The 23,698-nt window shown below is 38.2% G+C and overlaps 1 protein-coding gene and 2 pseudogenes across 1 annotated transcript; all 3 read right to left on the reverse strand.

The window, feature by feature from the left end:
- LOC139046494 (olfactory receptor 1J4-like) lies at positions 1 to 1,236 on the reverse strand (annotated as a pseudogene).
- An 8,499-nt stretch (positions 1,237 to 9,735) lies between these two features.
- Positions 9,736 to 10,682, reverse strand: LOC106830776 (olfactory receptor 1J4-like; annotated as a pseudogene).
- Positions 10,683 to 22,159: 11,477 nt separating this feature from the next.
- On the reverse strand, positions 22,160 to 23,193 carry LOC106830775 (olfactory receptor 1L4-like). Its single transcript, XM_014840581.3, has one exon. The coding sequence runs from the start codon at positions 23,102 to 23,104 to the stop codon at positions 22,160 to 22,162; it is 945 nt and encodes a 314-aa protein (XP_014696067.3). The 5' UTR covers positions 23,105 to 23,193.
- Between the last annotated feature and the right edge of the window lie 505 nt (positions 23,194 to 23,698).

Genomic DNA, 23,698 nt, shown 5'->3' on the forward strand with positions numbered 1-23,698 from the left:
TCAGCAGTAGATAGATAGGGTTATAAAGAAAAAATGGAGATTAAAACAACTTCTTAGAGTCCAGGGAATTGGATTCTAAAGTCTCACTAGGTTTCAGTGGACATCATCAGTGTATAGGAGAGCTTGCATTTCACTTCAGAGCATTAACACACAGAATTCAGAGGGCAGGTAGGGAAAAAAGAACAATCAGGTGAACACAAAGATGTGAGGAAACACAAAATGAGACCAAGAGAGGAAAGACTAGGAGTTAAAGTGTTATCAGTAAGAGCAGGCAAAGTTAAAACTATTGAGGGAGATACATTTTACAGCCACCGTGGATGCCCACGACAGTGAGATTGAATTAACAACACCAAGAGGTGTCCATGGTCTTGAATATTTTCAACAGAGCATGTTTCATATCCTTATTCCTCAGGCTGTGGATGAATGGTTTAGCATGGGAGTGACAACAATGTACTTCATAGAAGCAATTATGTCCTTGACTTTGGAGTTACCTGATGAGGAGAATAAGTAAACACCTGCAATTGTCCCATCGTATAAAAACACTACAAAGAGGTGGGAGCCACAGGTAGATGAGGCTTTGCAGATTCTCTTGGTAGTCAGGACCTGCAGGATGATAACTGCCATGTGGATATATGAGCCCAAGATAGCACTCAATGACAGAATGAAAATCAGTCCTTCCTCAGTGAGGATGAAGAGCATATTGTAGGAGGTGTCTGAGCAGGAGGACTTGAGCACAACATCAAGTTCACAAAAGAAGTAGAAGATGATAGTCCCTGCACAGAAGGACAACTGATTCATGAGGAGGGGATGCAACAGAGCATGGCCACAGAGGAGATCCAGGACCCAGCAACTAACATGATACAATGCTCATCTCTCACGATGGTGTAAGGGATAGGGTGACAGATGGCCACATACCTGTCATCTGCCATCACTGTGAGAAGAAAGTTGTCAATAAAATTAAAATGAAGGAATAAATACATTTCTGAAATGCTCAAAGCATAGAGGATGGATTGATCCTGACTACCCATGTTTATCAGCATCTTAGGAAAATTGACATGAAAGGGAGACATCAGGGAGGGCCAAGTGACTGAGGAAGAAGTACATGGGGTTGCAGGTGCAAGAGCCCAGCCTGATAAGCAAGATGATGAGTAGGTTCCCCAGCACCATGGTCAGGTACATTCCCAGGATGAGAGTGAAGAATATGCCCTGCTGCCCCAGGAGGAGGAACACAGACATGCTGTTGTGGTTCTTATGTCTCACACCACTATAAGCTAGGGATGAAGAAAGTTTGCAAATCTCAGGAACTTAGAAAGGACGATCAGAATCATTACATCTCATAACATAATTCTCTGGGAAAGCAATGAATTTTTAACCACACTCCTATTAAATTCTCACACCTGTGGATGCATACATCTTCCTTCTATCCCAGTCGGGGTCTAGGAAAACATCAACCCAAAAGCAGTCAGTAAGATCCATTGCACAGAAACAAGAGGGCATTCACTGTTTCATTCAACCATTATTTTATGAACATTGAATCTATACCAGGAATTCTATTAAGGAGTGAGAATATAGCAGTGAACAGAAAGGAAAAGTCCCAGCCCTCTATTAGTGTAGATCTTGATGAGAATAGAGGATACTACACCAACCCAAAGCCAGATCATAATATTTCACTACAGGGAAAATAGTAGATGAGCCTGAGCTAACTGGTATCAGTTGCTTCTGCCTTAAAGTAATTTAAGACTCCCAGGTGAGGCACTGTTGTTAGAGCATCGTTAATTATTTGCTGAGTCTTTGAACACAGGTTAAGTAATTTCAGATTCTTCAAGAATTACTAGGTTAGTTATCTTATTTTCCTCTATAGTCTAATTATGAGATTAAATTGCAAGATAGTTAAGTTTATTTGTTTTCCTTTATTCTATTTTGCTTTATTCCTCACATTCTTTTATTTATTTATTAGTAGGTAAAATATAGATAGTTAAAACTATACAAATAAATACAGTCATCTTCCCATATTTCTACCCCATTCCTACCCACTTACTGTAGGTAAGCAATCTCATTAGTTTCTGATTTATTCTCCTTATGTTTCTTTTTGCTCAAATGGGCAGACAGATGTATAAAGTACTTCCTCTTCATTTTTACACAAAAAATAGCATGCTATAGATGCTCTCTTATACATTATTTTTTTCATTGATCAAAATAACCTGGAAATTCCTCCATATTGATTCATATATATCTTTCTCATCATTTTTTCACAGCTGCAAAGCACTCAACTGCATTGATGTTTCATAGAGTTTCCCTTTGTGGTCGTAGGGTGAAGTAGTTGTGATGAATGTACTAAATGCCACTGAATTGTATAGCTCAAATGATTAAAATCATAAACTCCATTTTTTTATATTATACTACAATAAAAAATTCAAAAGAAGGTTAGAAGTAGTCTCTACACAGGGCACAGAAAAGAATTATAAAATAATAATAATGTATGATTAAGTTAACAGAGGGAGAACAGAATAACAAAATATATTTATTTAATACAAGGTAGAAATAAAATAAATAAGAAAAAGATGCCTCAAACAAGAAGCACATAGTTATATGAAAAATACAAGTTAAAATATATTATGATTACATTAGATGTAAATAAATCAAATTCTCCAGAAATGTAATGATTGTCGATCTGCATAAAAATTGCAAAATCCAACTTTGCACTGTTAACAACAGACACCTCACAGATGTAAGGACACAGAAAAGTTTGAAATAAAGTGAGGGAAAAGAAATGCCGTGTAGAGTGATGTCAGCACCATGGCAGAGTGAACTTGCCTGGGATTCTCTCCTGTCCAACACACAATAAAAAGGGACATTCCAACAGAGGACACCCTAACACAACACAAAAATGTTGGAGAGACACACGCAGGCATACCATGGAGGGCAGAGAGGCTGACGCCCCCATCAGAGGAGCTGGAACAGGGTAAGGGAATACTTCGCTCCCTCCCCTAAAGGCTGTGATCCATGACAGTGGGAGGCCTTCAAATTGGAAGGAGCAGGAGAGGAGATGTTCATTTGTGGTAACATCAAGGTGCCCTGAGGGACCATATAGCCTACAGGGAAGACTAGGGTGAGAGCTTTCACAGGGGGTAACCTCACCAAGCCAACACTCCAAGACAGCAGAAAATGAGAGCAGAGTGAGAAGCCCCAAGAGCACGCAGGAGATAGCACCTATCCCCCTACCTACCCCACACCCACTCCAGTGCCTGGGATCTTGGCTGAAGGCAGAGGGCTCAGCATACCTGGCTCTCGACCCCTACACAGTGGCGATAGGTGGTAATTGAAATCAAATAATATCAGGATGCATAAGAACAGAGCCAGCCCCTCTATTAATATTAATCATTGTATCAAATCTCCAGACCAGAGAGAAAATGGCAAATACCCAGAATTCAGTCCTGAGGTCACAAAAATATGTAATCTAAATGACAATGAACTTAAAATAGCTATCATCAAAAAACTCAATGAGGTAAAGGACAATGTAGAGAAACAATTCAACAAGTTCAGGAGCTACTTCACAAAAGAGATTGAAACTATAAAGAAGAATCAATCAGAAATAATAGAGATGAAAGACACAATGGAAGAGATAAAATAAATTATGGACTCTCTGAATGCTTGAGCAGACATCATAAAGTAGCATATCAGCATAATTGAAGATAGACATGATGAAATGCTCCAGACAGAGGAGGATAGAGAACTAAGACTAAAAAGAAATGAAGTAAGGCTCTGAGAAATATCTGACTCAGTTAGGAAATGCAACATGAGAATTATAGGTATTCAAGAAGGAGAAGAGAAGGAGAATGGAGCAGAAAGCATGCTCAAAGAAGTAATAGCAGAGAACTTACCAAAACTAGGGAAAGAGGTGGAAATTCGTGTAGAAGAAGCTTCCAGATCTCCTAGATATGTCAATATGAAAAGACCTACTGCAAAAGATATAGTAGTAAACTGGGCAAAAATGAGTGACAAAGAAAGAATACTAAGTGAAGTAAGGCAGAAGAAAATAACCTACAAAGGAACTCCTATCAGGCTTTGAGCAGATTTCTCTGCAGAATCCTTACAAGCTAGAAGAACGTGAAATGACATATTCAAATCTTTGAAAGACAAAAATTTTCAGCCAAGAATACTCTATCCAGCAGAAATATCCTTCAGATACGAGGGAGAAAGAAAAACTTTCCTAGACAAACAAAAGCTAAGGGAGTTCGTAGCCACCAGACACCCCCTGCCCCCAAAGAAATCCTCAAGAAGGCCCTTATACTTGAAACAAAAAGGGAGAAAGGGGTTACAAAGCACAGAGTAAGGAGATAAATTGATAGACAGAATCAGGATAGGAGAGCAAATACTCAAGTATAGCATTAAAGATAGGGGCCAGCCCAGTGGCGCAGTGGTTAAGTTCACACATTCCACTTCTCAGCGGCCTGGGGTTTGCCAGTTCAGTCCTGGGTGTGGACATGGCACTGCTTGGCAAAAGCCATGCCATGGTAGGCGTCCCACATATAAAGTAGAGGAAGATGGGCATGAATGTTAGCGCAGGGCCAGTCTTCCTCACCAAAAAGAAGAGGATTGGCAGTAGTTAGCTCAGGGCTAATCTTCCTCAAAAAAAAAAAAAAAGAAAAGAAAAGAAAGATAAAGGGAAGGGAAACCCCAAAAGTAAAGATAATCTTGTCATTTTAACCACAAAATCACAACACAAGATGGAATAAGATATGAGAAAAACAACTTTGGAAGGGAGGAGGAAAGACACTGAATCAGTTTAGACTAAGGTAATAAGAGGCCATCAGAAATTGGACTATGTTATACACTAGATTCTGAATACAATCCTCATGGTAACCACTAAACAGAAAAGCAGGACAGAGACACAAATAATAAATAAGGAGAAAACAAAGAAACACATCATAAAAAACTACATAATTCAATGGGTAGACCAAAACACACAGGACGAGAGACAAAGTAAATGCAGGAGAACTGGAAAACGAATAATAAAATGACATCATTAAGCCTTCATATATCGATAATCACCCTACACGTAAATGGATTGAATTCTTCAATAAAAAGACAGAGTGGGGAGATGGATTAAAGAACAAGACCCAATAATATACTGCCTCTAGGAAACACATCTCAGCTCCAGTGAAAAACACAGGCTCAGAGTGAAGACATGGAAGATGAAACTTCAAGCTAATGGCAAACAAAAGAAAGTAGGTGTCGCAATAGTCATATCAGACAAAGTAGACTTCAAGATAACCCAGGTAAAGAGAGACATAGAGGGACAGTATATAATGATCAAAAGGACACTCCATCAAGAAGACATCAAGGAGACGTATAAATATCTACGTCCCAGGATATTTATATCCAACCCAGGAGCACCAAAGTTCATAAAGCAACTATTAACAAACCTAAAAGAAGATATTAATAATAACACAATAATATTAAGGGACTTCAACAGTCCACTCACATCAAGGGATTGATCATCCACACAGAAAATCGACAAGGAAACAGTGGAATTAAATGAAAAGCTAAACCTGTTGGACTTAATAGACACATATAGAACACTCCATCCAAAAATAGCAGAATACAACTTCTTCTCAAATGTGCATGGAATATTCTCAAGGATAGACCATGTGTTAGGAAACAAGGCAAGCTTTGATAAATTCAAGAAAATTGAAGTAATAACAAGCATCTTTTCCGATCACAATGCTATAAAGCTAGAAATTAATTACAAGAAAAAAGCTGAGAAACGGACAATGATGTGGAGACTGAACAACATGCTATTGAACAAGCAATGGATCATTGATGAAATTAAAGGAGAAATGAAAAAATATCTGGAGGCTAATGAAAATGATAACATATCATACCAACTTATATGAGATGCAGCAAAAAATGTATTGAGGGAAATTTATCGCAATATAGGCTCACCTTAAGAAACAAGAAAAATTGCTAATAAGCAATCTCAAATTACACCTAACTGAATTAGAAAAAGAGGAACAAAGCTCAAAGTCAGCAGAAGGAGAGAAATAATAAAAATCAGAGCAGAAATAAATGCTATTGAAACAAAAAAGGCAGTAGAAAGGATCAATGAAACAAATAGCTTGTACTTTGAGAAGATAAATAAAACTGACAAACCTGTAGCCAGACTTAGAAATAAAAAAGAGAGAAACCTCAGATGAACAAAATCATAAATTAAAGAGGACATAATGCCAGACACCACAGAAATAGAACAGATTGTAAGAGAATACTATGAAAAATTATATGTCAATGAAATGGATAATCTATAGGAAATGGATAAATTCTTAGATGCTTACAACCTGCCAAAGCTGAAGCAAGAAGAAACAGATAATCTGAATAGACCTATCACAAGGAAAGAGATTGAAACAATAATCAAAAGCATGCCAAAGAGTAAAAGCCCAGAACCAGACGGCCTCCCTGTAGAATTCTATCAAACTTTCAGAGAGGATTTAATTCATATCCTTCTCAAGCTATTCCAAAAAATTAGGGAAGATGCAACACTTCCTAACACATTCTACGAGGCCAACAGAACTCTGATACCAAAGCCTAACAAGGACAACACAAAACAGGAAAACTACAGGCCAATATTGCTGATGAACAATAGATGCAAAAATCCTCAACAAAATTTTGGCCCTCCAAATTCAGCAATACATCAAAAGGATCATACATCATGATCAAGTGGGATTTATACCAGGGACACAGGGATGGTTCAACATCTGCAAAGCAATCGATGTGATGCACCACATCAACAAATTGAGGAATAAAAACCACATGGTCATCTCAATAGATGCAGAGAAAGCACTTGACAAGATCCAACAGCCATTTATGATAAAAACTCTTAACAAAATGGGGATAGAAGGAAATTACCTCAACATAATAAAGGCCATATATGACAAACCCACAGCCAATGTCATACTCAATGGGCAAAAATCGAATGCCATCCCTCGAGAACAAGGACAAGACAGGGATGACCACTATCACCACTCTTATTCAATACAGTCCTGGAGATTTTATCCAGAGCAATTAGGCAACAGAAAGGAATAAGAGGAATCCAAATAGGCAGGGAAGAAGTGAAACTCTTGCTGGTTGAGATGACATGATCTTATATATATAGAAAACCCCAAGGAATCCATCGGAAAACTATTAGAAATAATTAACAACTACAATAAAGTTGCAGGGAGCAAAATCAACTTACAAAAATCAGTTGCTTTTCTATACTCTAATAACCAACTTACAGAAAGAGAACTCAAGAGTACAGTTCCATTTACAATCACAAATAAAAGAATAAAGTACCTAGGAATAAATTTAACCAAGGAGGTGAAGGACTTATACAATGAAAACTATAAGACATTACTGAAATAAATTGATAATGACATAAAGAGATGGAAAGAGATTGCATGCACGTGGATGGGAAGAATAAACATAGTTAAAATGTCCTTACCACCCAAAGCAATCTACAGATTCAATACAGTCCCAATCAGAATAACAATTACATTCTTCATGAAATAGAACAAAGAATCCAAAAATTCATATGAGGCAACAAAATATGTCAAATTAATAAAGCAATCCTGAGAAAAAAGAACAAAGCTGGAGGCATCAGAATCCCTGACTTCAAAATGTATTACAAAGCCATAGTGATCTAAACTGCATGGTACTGGTACAAAAACAGGCGCACAGCTTGGTGGAACAGAACAGAAACTCCAGCAATAACACCACACATCTACAGACAGCTAATCTTTGATAAAGTTGCCCAGAACATACAATGGAGAAAAGACAGTCTCTTCAATAAATGGTGTTGGAAAAACTGGATAGCCACATGCAAAAGAATGAAAGTAGACCATTATCTCACGCCATACACAAAAATAAACTCAAAATGGATCAAAGACTCAAAGATAAGTCCTGAAACCATAAAACTCCTGGAAGATAATATAGGTAGTACACTCTTTGACATCAAACTAGAAAGGATCTGTTCAAATACCATGTCCTCTCAGACAAGGGAAATCAAAGACAAAATAAACAAGTGGGTGTTCATTAGTTTAAAGAGCTTCTGCAATTCAAAAGAAACTAGGATCAAAACAAAGAGACTACCCACCAATTGGGAGAAAATATTTGAAAATCATATATCTGACAAGGGGTTAATCTCCATTATATATAAGGAACTCACACAATTGAGCAGTAAAAACCCAAATAGCTCCATCAAAAAATGGGCAGAGGATATGAAGAAACATTTTTCCAAAGAAGATATACAGATGGCCAATAAACACATCAAAAGGTGTTCAACATCACTAATCATCAGGGAAATGCAAATCAAAACTACACTAAGATACCACCTTATGCCTGTTAAAATGGCTATAATCACTAAGACTAAAAATAAGAAATGTTGAAGAGGGTGTGGAGAAAAGGAACCCTCATACACTGCTGGTGGGAATGTGACTGGTGCAGCCACTATGGAAAACAGTATGGAGATTCTTCAAAAAACTAAAAATAGGACTAACATATGACCCAGCTATCCCACTAGTGGATGTCTACCCAAACAACTTGAAATCAACAGTCCAAAGTAACATAGGCACCCCTATGTTCATTGCAGCACTATTCACAATAGCCAAGGCATGTAAACAATCCAAGTGCCTGTCAACCGATGATTCAATAAATAAGATATGCATATAGACACACACACACACAATAGAATACTACTCAGCCATAAAAAAGACAAAATCATCCCGTTTGCAACAACATGGAAGGACCTGGAGGGAATTATGCTAAGTGAAATAAGCCAAACTGAGAAATACAAACACCAGATGATTTCACTCATACATGAAATATGAACAAACACATAGAAAAGAAAAACGTTCAGTGGTTAGCAAGGGAAGGGACTGGGGAGTGGGCACAGCGGGTGAAGGGGAGCACTTATGTGGTGACAATGAAGAAATAACGTACAACTGAAATCTCACATTGATGTAAACTGTTATGAACTCAATCAAAAAAAAAAAAGGAAATGCCATGTAAACACTAACCAAAAGAAAGGTGGTATATCTATACTTATATAAGAATAAGTAGATGAGATGTTGATCCAGGTGCCATTGTAGAGGTAAAATGGAATATATCCCAATTATAAATGTGATGGTGTGCTGTTAAATGTGTAAAAATGACTCTCTTTCTCTTTCTGTGTTTTACAAAGCCTTACTTTGTAGCATTTTCCAATGTCCATAGTGTCATTTTTCCCATTATGGCTGATTTCAATCTACCAACATGATGCCATTGAATGTGGAGTTGGGAAGAAATGTGCACAATCAGCTTGAAGCCAATGCAACCCACTTTTAGCACACCACTCAACAAAGAATCAGTCCATCAGGAGCAGATCATGATGTTAAACCTGTGTGTCTTCTATAACATAGCATAAAAAACACATAAGCAAAAACAAGCATATCTACAAGGAGAAAAAGATAAAAAAATTATAGTTGTGTAGCATTTTGCATAAAATTTAGTACACATCTTATAAGAGATGATTAATAAGCAGAAAAAATTAATTAGGACTAAAGAATATTTAACAATCCAAGTAGCAAACTTAACCTATTTAACATTTTAACAACACAATGCATGACAGCAAAATATATGTACTTCCAAAGTTATATTGAGTTTTCAACCACACAATAATTTATGAGATACATCTCACTGTCCTCATGACTGCATTAAGAGGACTTAGTTATTGTCACTTAAAGAAGATAATCTGTTGACAAATATTTCTAGGGCCTGTTTTCTATCTCTGTTCTGCAGGCTATAGATGAAGGGGTTCAGCATGGGGGTAACTACTGCATACATGACTGAAGCAATTATGTCTTTGTTGTTGGAGCCCCATGATGAAGAGAAAAAGTAAACAGCTGCAAGTGTCACATAGTATAAAGACACCGCAAAGAGATGGGAGCCACAAGTAGAAAAGGCTTTAAATAATCTCTTGGTGGATGGAACCTTCAGGATGGTGGTCCCTATATGGATATATGAGCCCAAGATACTGCTCAAAGGCAGGATGAAAAGCATTCCTCCCTCAGTGAAGATGACTAGCTCATTGAGGGAAACGTCTGAGCAGCTCATCTTCAGGAGTGCAGTGAGGTCACAGAAAAAGTGGGGGATGCTACTGTAAGCACAGAACGAAAGTTGGACCAAGAGGAAGGTGTGCAACAGGGCTTGTGCACAAGAGAAGAACCAGGACACTGCTACTAATAAGACACACAGCTCATGCCTCATAACAATTGTGTATTGGAGTGGCCGACAGATGGCCACATACCTGTCATATGCCATCGCTGCAAGAAGGAAGTGGTCAAGACAAACAAAAACTAAGAAAAAACACATCTGAGAAATGCACTCCACATAGAGGATTGACTGTTGCTGAGTCTGCATGTTCATGAGCATCTTTGGAACTGTCACAGATGAAAGAGAAATGTCAGAGAAGGCCAAGTGGCTGAGAAAGAAGTACATAGGGGTGTGGAGGCGAGAGTCCAGCCTGATGAGCAAGATGATGAGCAGGTTCCCAAGCACTGTAGTCAGGTACACGCTCAGGAAAAGGGCAAAGAACATGTTCTGCTGATCTGGTTGGATAGGGAGCCCCTGGAGAGGAACTTGGACACTCTGCTCTGGTTCTGAGGCCTCATAATGTTCTTCAATATGCTGGGGATGAAGAAGGTTTGGAAATCTCAGGAACCTAGAAATCATTATCAGGACCATTATCTCATATACTGTACTTCTCTGGGAAAACAATAAATTTTTAAATACAATGAACTTTAAATTTTAAATAAGAAATTTTTAAATTTTAAAAATTTTAAATACAATTAATTTTTAAAGTAATTTCTCACATCTGTGGGTGTGTGCAACTTTGTTCTATCCCAGTCTGGCTTCAGGAAGCCATTACACCGAAAAGGAGACAACAAGTCCTCATTGTGCAGAAGCAAGAAAGTGTCCATGGTTTATTCAATAATTACTTATTGAACATTGAGTCTAAACATGGGCCTGTACTAAGGACTGAGACTGCAGCAGTGAACAAGAAAGGTAAGGTTGCCACTCTCTGTGAGTGTAGATCTTGGTGAGCATATAGATATAATTCACCATAACAAGCCAGAGCCAAATCATAAGAATTCACTGTAGCAGAAAGAGTAGGTGAGCCATAGCAAACTGAGATCAGTTGTTCCTTCCTTATAGTAACGTGAGACTCCAGTGCCGAGGCAGCACTGTTGAAGCGTTATCGCACCCTCCTCCTGGGAACCTGGCTGGGTCCCAGTGGCCTACAGTTATAAACTCACAGTCACACTAGAAGTGGGTATGAGCTTTTCATTTAAAGCTACTTGATGCCAGAATAGCTCCCAAACCAGAATAGTCCACAAACAATCTTTCATAAGAATGGTGAACATTTGGGTAGTGCGCTAAGGACTTACCTACACTTCCTAATTAAATGCACACATCAGCCTTACATTCCCAGATTTTAAAAAATCTTCCCAGTTGCACTAAGAATGTTCTTTTACCTATTTTAGCTCTTGAGATAAAGAAACATAAACGATATAAATTCCTTATATATATATATATATAAACATAATGCCATTTTCTGTAGGTTAAACATACAACATGTTGATTCCTTCATGTACTTCTATATAGTATGTCTGTGCTGTCAGAGTCCATGCTCTCCACCACTACACATAGACACTTCCTCCATCACTGGTTAGGAGTGCTGGGCACCCTGTGTTACTTTATGGCTGCAAAGAAGTCAAAATAGTTCAAAATGTTCTTAGTTCCCTGCCTGGAAAGTTCCCTTCATTCATATTGATCTATTTTCCAACTGACAAAATACTCTCACATTCATTATCATTTATTCAAACAATACATTTTTATTGAGAGCCTGTTAGTTTCCTGAGGCAAGTGTAATTACTTCCATATTATAGATTGAAAACTGAGGCAAAGAAGTTAAGTGATTTTCCCAGGATCTCACCCCCATTTACTGAGGGTTCTGCTCTCTAACTTCACGCATGATGATGTTAATATATTTTTTCCTGGGACATTAAGTGAAAGATTAAAAAACTCTGAGTGAGTCAATCGCACTCAGGTATATGAAAATCATAGCAGATCCATTTCAGAAACAGGGAGTTGCTTGAAGCCTTGGTTGTCTCAGTCAATGGTGCTCCAGAGGAAGGTACTAAAGGAAATATTGAGTCATGGTGGAAAATCAGAAGCCTCCCTAAACGCATACAAATCACACACACGCAAACACACCCACACACTGCTGATTTGAGAATTCCTATCAAATCGGTGACCAGTTCCTATCCTAAAAGAAGGATAGCCAGTATGTGGTTCAGTTCATAAACATCATATACAATCATACAAGTGATAAATGACTCACAAAATGAGACATAAACAACACATAAGGATGTACCATTCACCCACAAACACATTCACAATGCACTTCAACACACCTGATGCATGACACACCTGGTAAACACTCAACTCAGCTATATACATAACTCAACACTAAACACATGCATCACCAAAAACACACAATGCAAAAATCTACCAAGAAACACTCACCAACAACACGTATGCACATCCAGCTACACACTCACTGCAACAAGCAGCACACACACTCCCGTTACTGAGAGACATGGTTAGGCCCCTTCTCACCACACACTTCCTGGAGGAAGGCAGTCAACATGGGGCAGTTAAGTCTATTCGCACAGCCAAAGTCACTAAATGACCAACAACCCATGCATGTGGTGACATACACATGGTAATATACACGCACAAAAAAGCAAACAATACATACTCCTGCTCTTACACACAAGTGTGTCACCCACACAGTTCACACATACGTGAGCACAACTGCTGAGCAGAGGTTTGAGCCCTCTCAAACTTTAGATCCTCGGTGAAGTCAGGCATCTTCTTCTCCAGCAGGAGAGAGAATAATCTCACTCCTGATGCTGAGCTCTCATCTGCTGAGCTGTGACACCTGCCCAGTGGGGGAAATGCCCTCGTCATAACAACGGGAGGCAAATGTTTAAGATCACAGGCATGAATCAGGAGTCCCTAAATGAAATGTTAGGAGGCTGATGACTTGGTCTACATGTGATAAAACAGAGCCCAGACTGACTCTAACTGAGGAAAAGCATCAGGATGTGCATCAGATACATAGTACACACACATATGTGTAACTGTCAAATAACAAGAACACAAGCATACATACACACATACACGCACACACTCGTGAACACAGAGGAACTTATGCACAAACCCACAAGCACACAGGCAGATCCATTGCCAAGTGCAGATTTCCAGCTCACTCTAACCTTTGCTTGTCATTGTTGAGTTCAGACACCTTCTGCTTGGACTGTTTCCCAAATTCTCAGTTTCTCTTCAGGAGACTTGGTATGGAGAAGAAAACAAGAAATATTTGTGGGCTAGGCACTTCTAAAGATTTTCATGGTCCTTATTCAACTCCAGAGCAATAAGCAAAAAGATAATGTTTTAAGTACCAGAAAGAGGACACAAAGTGTCCCCAGGCTTCTTTGTCAGGGAGGAGCTACTGTAGGCTAATTGGCCAATTTCTTACTGACCTTTGGGGAGCTGCACTTCCACAAGCCAGAGTGGACTGGAGTCCCAGGGGACAGTGTCTATGATGCCATCATTGCCTTTCTTCCTGGGTGTGCTTCCACCTTGGAAAAAGCATTTAAAAAAAAAAAAAAAAAAAAGATGTCACAATGGCTTGTTTACAAAGGTGTTGGCAAGTTTAAGGAAAGCTATTAAAGGTTGGGCACTCAGGGCTAGCAGCCATGGGAAACAGGTATAACAGAAGGCAGTGCTTATGAGAATTGGTGAGACATGTAGGGGTAGGAGAGGACCCCTGGACAGGACTGGGGACAGCCACTGTCAACCCATGGTCCAGCAGGGAGAAAAACAGAATAAATGCCCCAATCTCTTTCTCCTTTTGCATTTGACCTCTTGCTTGTGTTTCCACCCACCAAATCCAAAGGCCCAGGGAACCCAGTTCACGAAGTCCATAAAGGTCAGACTCCTGAGATGAAACAGGTTAGAGAAGGCTGGAGAATGGACCTGGAGGGGAAAATGGAGAGTTTCTAGTGCACATTGGTATAGACAATATTTTCTGATTGTACATTTGTAAGCCAGCTCATGGGTGGCAAATGTGCTGACATGTTTTGTTCTTCAGACATGCTTCTTTTCTCAGTGTAAATTTGCCTCTACAGTTTCATTGTAAAGACTATAAACTCTTACAGAGGAAGGATACACTTTATAGAATTACATTCCTTGTCCTGCTCATGGTTCAGCAGTCCATATTCTGTCTCTGACAGGGGCTACAAGGAGAATATTTTGAAAGATCATAATTGTCTTCCTGGATGCCAACTTTAAATTTAGTAACAGACCTGTAGGATATTCTATTCTCTCTTATTGAGTAATTACGGACAAGGGATTTTTCTTACCTTTTTATTTTGAAACCATTTGTGACTTATAGAAAAGTCAAAATTACACAAAAAGTATCATATATATTTCACCCAGATTCCTCTAAAGTTAAGACTTAACCTTGTTCACTTTATTATTATGTAGGTATAAACGTATCTCAGATTCAGGCTACAGATCTTTCGCAGATACACCACCGTGCAAGTTATCAGGAGGCAGCTGGCATCAATTTTCCCAATTACTGGTGATTTTAAACTTAGTAACTTGATTAAGGTGGTGTCTGCCAGGTTTTTCTACTATAAAGTTATTATTATATTGTTGAAATTAATAAACGTAACGGGTAGATGTTTTGAGGTTATGTAAACATGCTATTTCCCATTAAAATTTCAACCACTATATATAACATCATATTTCATAAGAATCAAGTGACTCTAGCATGAAACAATTATAATTGTGGTGGACAAATGGTGATTTTTCTCATTCCATCAATTATTCTACATGCATTAGTTCTCTATATGAGAGAAATTTCTTTTCCCTACTGTTTAATTTTTATCAATTTATTTATATCACTATGGATTCATAGATTTTAATGTAAACTCTGAGTAATAATCAATTATAGTTGTTATTCTTTTTGAAACTCAAATTATTCCAGATTTGGCCATGGTGAGCCACTTGACCTGGCTCCTGAGTCCCCCTGATTCATTGATCATTTCCTTACTTTCAGGTTCAGGAAAATTTTCCCAGATCATCTTTGTATCTCCTGGCCTGGCCCTGAAATCAGCCATCCCTCTAAGTGAGTTAGATTACATTTAGGGAAGAATGGTATTTAGAGAGAAAATTTGTTAGGTGTGTTCATTGTTTACAAATATATATATATATATCTCGTATATATATATATGAGAGAAACATAGGAAGTATAAACAAGAAAATAAACTAATAAAAATGATTACTCATAGGAGGTGGGGCTGAAATCAGTTGAAAAGCATGTGGCATGAGAATAGTATAAATATTGATATATAAATTTTAACCTATTTATATATGTATTAAAAACCATGAGTTCAAACTGACATCTCAAATTCTAATGCCACCACAGACTTCTTTCCAGCCTCTCCTTTTCCATGTATGTGACACCTTTCCTGATAGTGAGGAGTCATTCCCTTTTTCAGAAATATTTCTTACTTATTCACTGAATCCTGGAATACATATTAAGTAACTTCAAAATCCTGGACGCATATCTGTGTGGATGATAAAACTACTAAGTACAGCTCAATATTTTTTCAATTTTTTTCTAAAGGTATATACACAAAATATTGTGTTCCAGAAGTACTTGGATTAGTTATTTTAATTTCTCATTCATTCTAATTATGTTATTCATTTGAAACATAGTTAAGTTAGTTTATTTATTGTTATTTTTTTGCTTCCCATTCTTTTTGTTTATTTATTTTTGAGCCAGCAAAACATAACCTGGTCAAAACATATAAATAGGTATACCCATCTCCCCATCCTTCCCACACATTCTCACTCAGCCATTGTAGGAAACCAAAATCATTAGTTTCTGACTTCTTCCTGTGTTCCTTTTTGCTCATATGAGCAGATACATGTATATTTTCTTATTTCTCTTTCATTTTTACACAAAGGTAGCATGATGCATATACTCTTGGATATATTGCTTTTGTATACTAACAATATATCCTGGAAATCATTCTGTATCAATTAAGAGATATCTTTGTCACCTGGAGAATAATAACATAAGAGCTAAAATTATAAATTACAAAAGTAGAATCCATTAATTGCTTTAGATTATGGACTGGTGTGAAATAATTGACTTTAGTTATTAACACCATAGGGAAGGATATTTTTTAAAGCTTAGGGACCTTATCTGGATTTGAAGAAAGTTTGCTCAAATAAGAAAAGAGTGAAAGGAAGGGCCAGAAGCCTGGGAATAGTTATCGAAAGATTGGAGAAGCAGCCTCCTTGTAGTGGAGACTCCTTTGCAATGGGTTTGGCCTACAAAGGTGATGTCAATCTCTCACGTGACTTCAGAAATACAGTTGGCATCCTGGTCCCAACACCATGCCCATTGTGGCATAATGACTGGGGATATACGAGTGAAATGTTTGAAAGACTTTTTTTTTGAAAGACTTGGTAATTCTTCTGTTGGGTATGCCATGATTTGAGTTTAAATATGGATCTGGAGACAATGAGGGCTGATGGAAGTTGGTCTTGAGAAGAATCAGCATACCTATGAAAGATGACTGCCTCAGGAAGAGTTATTATAGCCTGTTAGGCAAAGGGCAAATAAACTCCTCAGAGAGAGGAGAAAGGACTGTATATACTGGAAAATGAGGTTCATTGACATTCACTGTTTCCATGTACTCAGATTTATTGCAATCTACCCCAATTTTCCCATTCCAAGTCTCAGGAAATCACTCTTTCCAAAGAAATGACCTAACATCAATAAATGACAAGGCTATAAATTCAATTTCATTGTCACTCTTTCCAAAGAAATGACCTAACATCAATAAATGACAAGGCTATAAATTCAATTTCATTGTAATTCAGTTACCTATAGGATGAGATTCTGGGTTTGGTTTTTAGAAACCTTGGTCATGTGAAAGGAAAAAGAAAAGTTTTGTTTTCTTTGTACAGAAATCATAAGAGCTTTTATATTTCTATTCACGTATTAGTGTTGGAATTTGAAATACTGAGCTTGTCAAATTCTTTCTCAAAGTTCTCTACTATACTCTAAAGCAGCCAGTCCACCCCAATCTCCTTCTCCTCTTTATTCCCATGATAACATCCTGTTGTTAAGGTTATTTGGTCTCCTAAGTGATTATAACTGTTTTGCCAATGGATTCAATGGGTTAACAGTGTCCCATTTCCCAATAGCAATGAATTCATTACCACTTTCAGATCTAAGTAGACTGGATAACCAATTCCAAATCCTCATATTTAAATTTCCATTTCTTTGGAATCATTTTTTTGGTACTAAAAATTGCATCAGCCAGTTAGAAAATCAGATGCTTCTCTGTGATCTTGAAATAATGAGTTTAATATAAAATTTGAGGTTTACAGAATTGTTGAAAGAATGAGAGGAACAATGTTCAGAGAAGCTTCTGCCAGAGGTAAGAGAGCTTGATACTGAAGATCTTTGCCAGAAGCACCAAAGAAGATGGTTCTACAAGGCTTGACTGGAAGATGCTGAAACTATCGAGAATCCCTGAGAAGTTTCCAGAAAGTGTCTCAGTCTGCAGTGGCAAAGCAGGTGATTTCAGGAGTGTTGCTGAAAGCCTGGATAGAACAAAAAGGCTGAGTAAGGGAGAATTTGCTCTTTCTGCCTGAATGTTTTCAAGCAGGGACATTGGTCTTCTCCAATCTTTGGACTTGGACTCAGACTGGAACTATACATCATTGTCTTTTCTAGGTCTCCAGCTTGCCAAACGAAGATCTTGGATTTTCTCAGCCTCCATAATCATGTGACCCAATTCCTTAGTTTACATCTATATATCTACATATATATCTCTCTATGTATTTATATATCTACATATATATACACGTATGTGTATATGTATATATGCAGATATATATATATATCCTTTTAGTTTTTTTTTAAGATTTTATTTTTTCCTTTTTTCTCTCCAAAGCCCCCCAGTACATAGTTGTATACTCTTCATTGTGGGTCCGTCTAGTTGTAGCACGTGGGACCCTGCCTCAGCGTGGTTTGATGAGCAGTGCCATGTCCGTGCCCAGGATTCGAACCAACGAAACACTGGGCCACCTGCAGCAGAGCACACGAACTTAACCACTCGCCCACGGGGCCAGCCCCACTTTTAATTTTGTTTTTGTGGAGAAACCAGACTAAACCAGAGTCCAAGGAGAGTGAAGACATCATCTGTCCACAGGGACAGCCAGGTGTAGGCTCTCAGAGCCTCAACAGGAGAGGAGGGTATCTAAGATGAGGAAAGTCTACCATGAGATGTTGCAGTCCATGTAGGGTGAGAAAGAGGGCTTCCATGGAAGGGGGAAACACAGAGTGGGGAGTCAAAATGCAAACAGAATGAGACAGGTGTCACTGTGAAGAGGCAACTCAGTACGGGGAACCAGAGATCAAATATGGTAACAAAAGTGTCCCTACTAAGGGAGAAATTTAAAAATTCCAGGCTGAGCTAACATCTGCGCTAACCTTCCTCTATTTTGGAGGTGGGTCATCACTACAGCATGGCTGAAGAGTGGTATAGATCCATGCCCTGGATCCGAACCCACAAACCTGGGCAGGTGAATCAGAGTGCACAGAACTCAAACACCATGCCATGGGGCCAGCCCCTTTCATCATATTCTTAATGCCTCTGTTGAAAATTAGTTGGTGGTATGTACTTGGTTTTATTTTTAGACTGTCTATCCTGTCCCATTGGTCTTTATGCCACTACCATACTGTTTTGATTACTATAGCTTCATAAGATATTTAGGAATCATGAGTGAGAAACTCCTTCTTTGCTTTTTATTATCAAGATTGTTTTTGCTGTTGGGAGTCTTTTGTAGTTACATGTGAATTTTAGGATTTTTAAATCTATTTCTGTAAAAAATGCCATTGGAGTTTTAGGATTTTGATAGGGATTGTGTTGAATCTGTAAATCACTTTGCGTAGTATGGACATTTTAACAATATTTAGTCTGCCAGTACATGAAAAGCTGATGTTTTACTATTTATTTGGATCTTCTTTAATTTCTTTTATCAAATGTTTTTGTTTTCAATTTGTAAGTTTTTCACCTCTTGGCTAAGTTTATTCTCAGGTAATTTATTCTTTTTGATGCTACTGATGGAATTTTTTTCTTGATCTCCTTTTCAGATTGTTCTTGCTAGTGTATAGAGTAACAAGTGATTCCTTAACCCACTCCAATCTGGCTCCTTTTTCATTCCTCTATTTCAACTTCATTATTAATGTCGCCAATGGCCTTCATGCCACCAAAGCCAATGTACAATCTTGCAAGTTTGTTTTGTTTTGTTTAAACTCTCATCATATTTTGATGCTGATTAATGGCTGTTGCTTCTTGAATCTTCTTTTATTCTTGGCTTATATGACTACTCCTTTTCAAACCCCTTTGTTATTACCTTCTCTGTCAGACACTTCAATGCCAGAAATACTTAGTGCTCTTCCTTAGGCCTTCCTCAGCCTTCGTGTTTCACATTTCTCTTTGTTTATGTCACTCACAAAATATGTTCAAGGAACTAATTTTTTCTTAGTTCAGTATTCAATAAAATCTCCAATGTTTATGTATGTGTAATGAGCTTATGGTGGAAGGATCCATACATTTATCTTTAAAATTTTCTGATCAAAGGAATTGCCTATAGTATTATTTCACTATTGTAGACAACCAATTCTCAGTTATCTTTATGGTGGAAGGAGGAGCTGTCAAGGAGTTTCCTGGTCTACTCCCAAGGGCCATAGAGAGGATTTCACCCAACTGGGAAAGGGGTTCAGAAGGTATCCTTTGACCTTTCCTCTGATCATATCTACTTTCAGAAGGGACTTATCTTATTCTTATCAATGCTAATTAGCAATTTCCCAAGTTAAATTCTGGGCTCCCTTGCTTGCATAGCAATACTTTTATTATAGTCCCCAGATACTACCTGCCAACATAAGCTCACTCCTTCTGAATTTGGACAGGCTATTTTGTGGGAATTACCTTACATTCAGACAGTGGCAACATTTAGCTCTGACTGAGAAAGTTAGAACTAACCTGCAGGACAGATTGGAAACTCTTTCATCCCAACGTGGTATCTTATGGTCACTTAGTATCTAGAATTCCCTTTAGTTTGAACTTTTAGAATATCTTTGGTCTCTTATGTAAAAGATCTTGATTTCTTAGTGAGCATGTGTTGTTTGGAAAAAGGGGTCAGGGACTGATGTCAGAGTGAGGTCTGACCTAAAACAATATGTTATGTTCCCTGGGACTAAGGACTTAATTAAATTTATAAATTACTGGAAATTGTGATTAATGAATTTATTTATTTAGTATATGCCAACATTCTTCACATTCTTAAGTGGTATATTGTACTTGGTGGAGCATGAGAAAACTATTGCACATAAATATAGGAAGTGAAAATGTCCTGATCTTCTTAGGTCCTGGTCTCCAAAGCTGAGTGATTAGTGATGAAGAGTGGTGAAAGCCAGGTATGCTTGTACAAATATGGAGTCTGTTGTAAATGGAGTTTGTTTCTTGGATTTCTGGCTTGTTTCCTGATAACTGGAAGAGGACACAATGACAGCAATAGCAGGGATCTTGATGTAGGGCCCTAATGTTCATGTGTTCCATTAGGCCATTAGACATGTCTCCTCATATCTTTAAGGCCAAAAGATTTGTATTCAACTTCAGGTCCCACCATTAACAAGCTTTTGATTTATAAAAGCTGGTGGTTATAAAAATGTGATGAAATATTTGAAGCAAAAGGATTCTAGAGAGAATATATACTTTACATTACTATCGTTATTGACAATAACATAATAAGAGAAGGATCAATTAAGCCACAAATTCACACTTACATATTTGTGTATTATCAGAGTTGTGTAGCAGTCATTAATGCAGTTCACCAAATACTTCTGGCTCCCCATTGTAAAGATACTGTTGGCTCTCTTGTGTTTGGTGGTCACAAGATGAGTTGTGGACAATGAGTTGTGGTCAGAAGCGTCATGAGTCACTGCTGGATCAGAGTATTTAATTGCCAGTGCAAAATCTTCAAGAGGCTTTCTCTGCTTCTGACAAAATGATCATTAATATTAACAATGCTGACTACTCCATCAGCTTTGGCCCTTGAATATTTAAAGAGAACGGCATCCTTATACTTTTCTTTGGTGGACACGCAGTGTGAATAAAGAATAAACCTTTGGTTTTAAGGTGTAAAGATTTTGAAAATGTTTGTTCCACAGCATAACCTAGCTTATCCTGACTGATACACATTGCTTTTTCCAGGATATAAAGGGAATTTCCATGAGGATTGTTGTTATGTAGGAAAGGAAGAATTAAGAGGAAGGTGAAATAGAGTCTAGTATTGAGAATACACGTTGTGATGGCACATTGGTGCTTGTGGGGATGTAAACCTGATTGGTAAATTCCTCTATCTTTCCACCGTTATTCTCCCTACTCTCAAATTGAACAAGCCTCACAGGGATTTTCTTTGTTCCTCAAACACATTCCATTGTTTTTGCCTCTACCTGTTTGAGTGGTTTCCATGATTTGAGATGCTCTGCCAGTTTCCTTGTCCTTTTAACTTTCTGTACAAATTCAAACTATCCTTAAGGTCTATCTTTCATCATAATGCCAAGAAGTCTTTCCCAATTTTCTACAAAATTGGGTAATGTCTTATTGTAAAAACTCGTAGGACGTTATAATTCCTTAAGTACCAGCCAATACCAAACTTATAGAAGAGTTATTTGGAAATACTTTATTCCTCTATATGGGTGGCAGATACTATTTTCTTGAAACTTAGATTCCTTGCAGAACTGGCCTGGAAGTGAACATTTATTTGGTCAAGGCCTTTGATAGAAACCAAGTATTTTTACTGTTACTGCTCTTGCACACTACCTCTCATGACCTGTTTGAGTGCCATGTGAAAAACGGGCAGGAAGGATGGTAATTGGATCATCTTTCAGGTCATCTCCCAATTATGAAATTCTATGTTGTTATTCCTTCCATGAATGAATTCCAAATCTTAATTTTCTAATACCCATCTTCATATCTTTGTTCCTCAGGCTGTAGATGAAAGGGTTCAACATGGGTGTCACTACTGTGTACATAAGTGTTGCAACCCTGTCCTTCACCATTGAATACATGGACAGGGGTCTAAAATAGACATATATGATACTCCCATAGAACAAGACCACTATGGTGAGGTGGGAGCCACAGGTGGAGAAGGCCTTCCACTTCCCAGCTGCAGAGGGGATTGTGAGCACAGTAATGATTATTCTCAGGTAGGAGAAAAGGATGCACAGGAAGGGGGTCACAATAACAGCCAGGGTCTCAGTCATGACCACCATCTGGTTGGATGAAGTGTCAGAGCAGGATAGTTTTAGCACAGGCTGGGTATCACAAAAAAAGTGCTTAATGACATGGGAGGCACAGAAAGACAGGCGGGACATGAGTAGTACACGAAGCATGGAATGCAGGTGGGAGATGGTGCAAGAACCCAGCAGCATGAGGAGGCAACGCTGTGGGTTCATAATCACATCATAATGGAAGGGGTTGCAGATGGCTACCAGCCGGTCTATGGCCATAGAAGCCAGTAGGTAGCTGTCAGTGTTCCCAAAAGCCATGAAGAAGTACATTTGGACCAGGCAGCCCATATAGGAGATAGACTTTGTGTCTGATTGGAAATTCACCAGCATCTTGGGCACAATGACTGTTGTGAAGCAGATATCCATGAAGGACAGGTTGCTGAGAAAAAAGTACATAGGGGTATGGAGCCTGGAGTCAGAGTGGATGGTTAGGATGATGAGTACATTCCCCACCAGGGTGACCAGGTACATGATGAGGAAGATGGCAAAGAGGGGCTTCTGTAGGTGAGGGTTGGAAGAGATGCCCAGGAGGGTAAAGCCTGAGGTGCTGCTGTTGTGGTTCTTGATCTCCATGTTTCTGACTTTCTAAGCAGGGTTTGGAGAAACAGTGTTAGAGATATGAAAGGCAATTTTATTAAGAAAATTTCTTCACTAATTTCCAGCTTATGAAGAAGTCCACTGCTATTGGTTAGATTGAATAATATTTACTTAAGATAAAACAGTCATGGGTCCCTTAAAGATGAGAAAACGTTGTGAGACATGCGTTGTTAGGTGATTTTGTTATTGTGTGAACATCATAGACTGTACTTACACAAACCTAGATAATACAGCCTACTACACACCTAGGCTATCTGGCACTAGTCTTATGGGAACAACTTTGTATAGGTGGTCTGTCATTAAGCAAAATATCGTTATGTAGTGTGTGACTGTTGAGAGAAATAGAGAGTAATTTCTGCCAAGGGAAAAATTAAAAAATTCCAGGCTGCTTCGTGAATGAGAAACTGAAATTTTCCTACACACTCTTAGGAAGTTCTATAGGGCCTGATTTGTGTGAGTTCTTCTCAATTCTTTTTGTAGATTCTTCTTTGGTTGTTTCTTAAGTAAATTCTTAGCCTCTTTTATTTCTTCTTTCAGGAGAAGGGGTTGCTGGGTCCCCCCTTGAATCAG

The sequence above is a fragment of the Equus asinus genome, chromosome 10 (assembly GCF_041296235.1).
Source record: "Equus asinus isolate D_3611 breed Donkey chromosome 10, EquAss-T2T_v2, whole genome shotgun sequence".
Taxonomy (NCBI): Eukaryota; Metazoa; Chordata; class Mammalia; order Perissodactyla; family Equidae; genus Equus; species Equus asinus.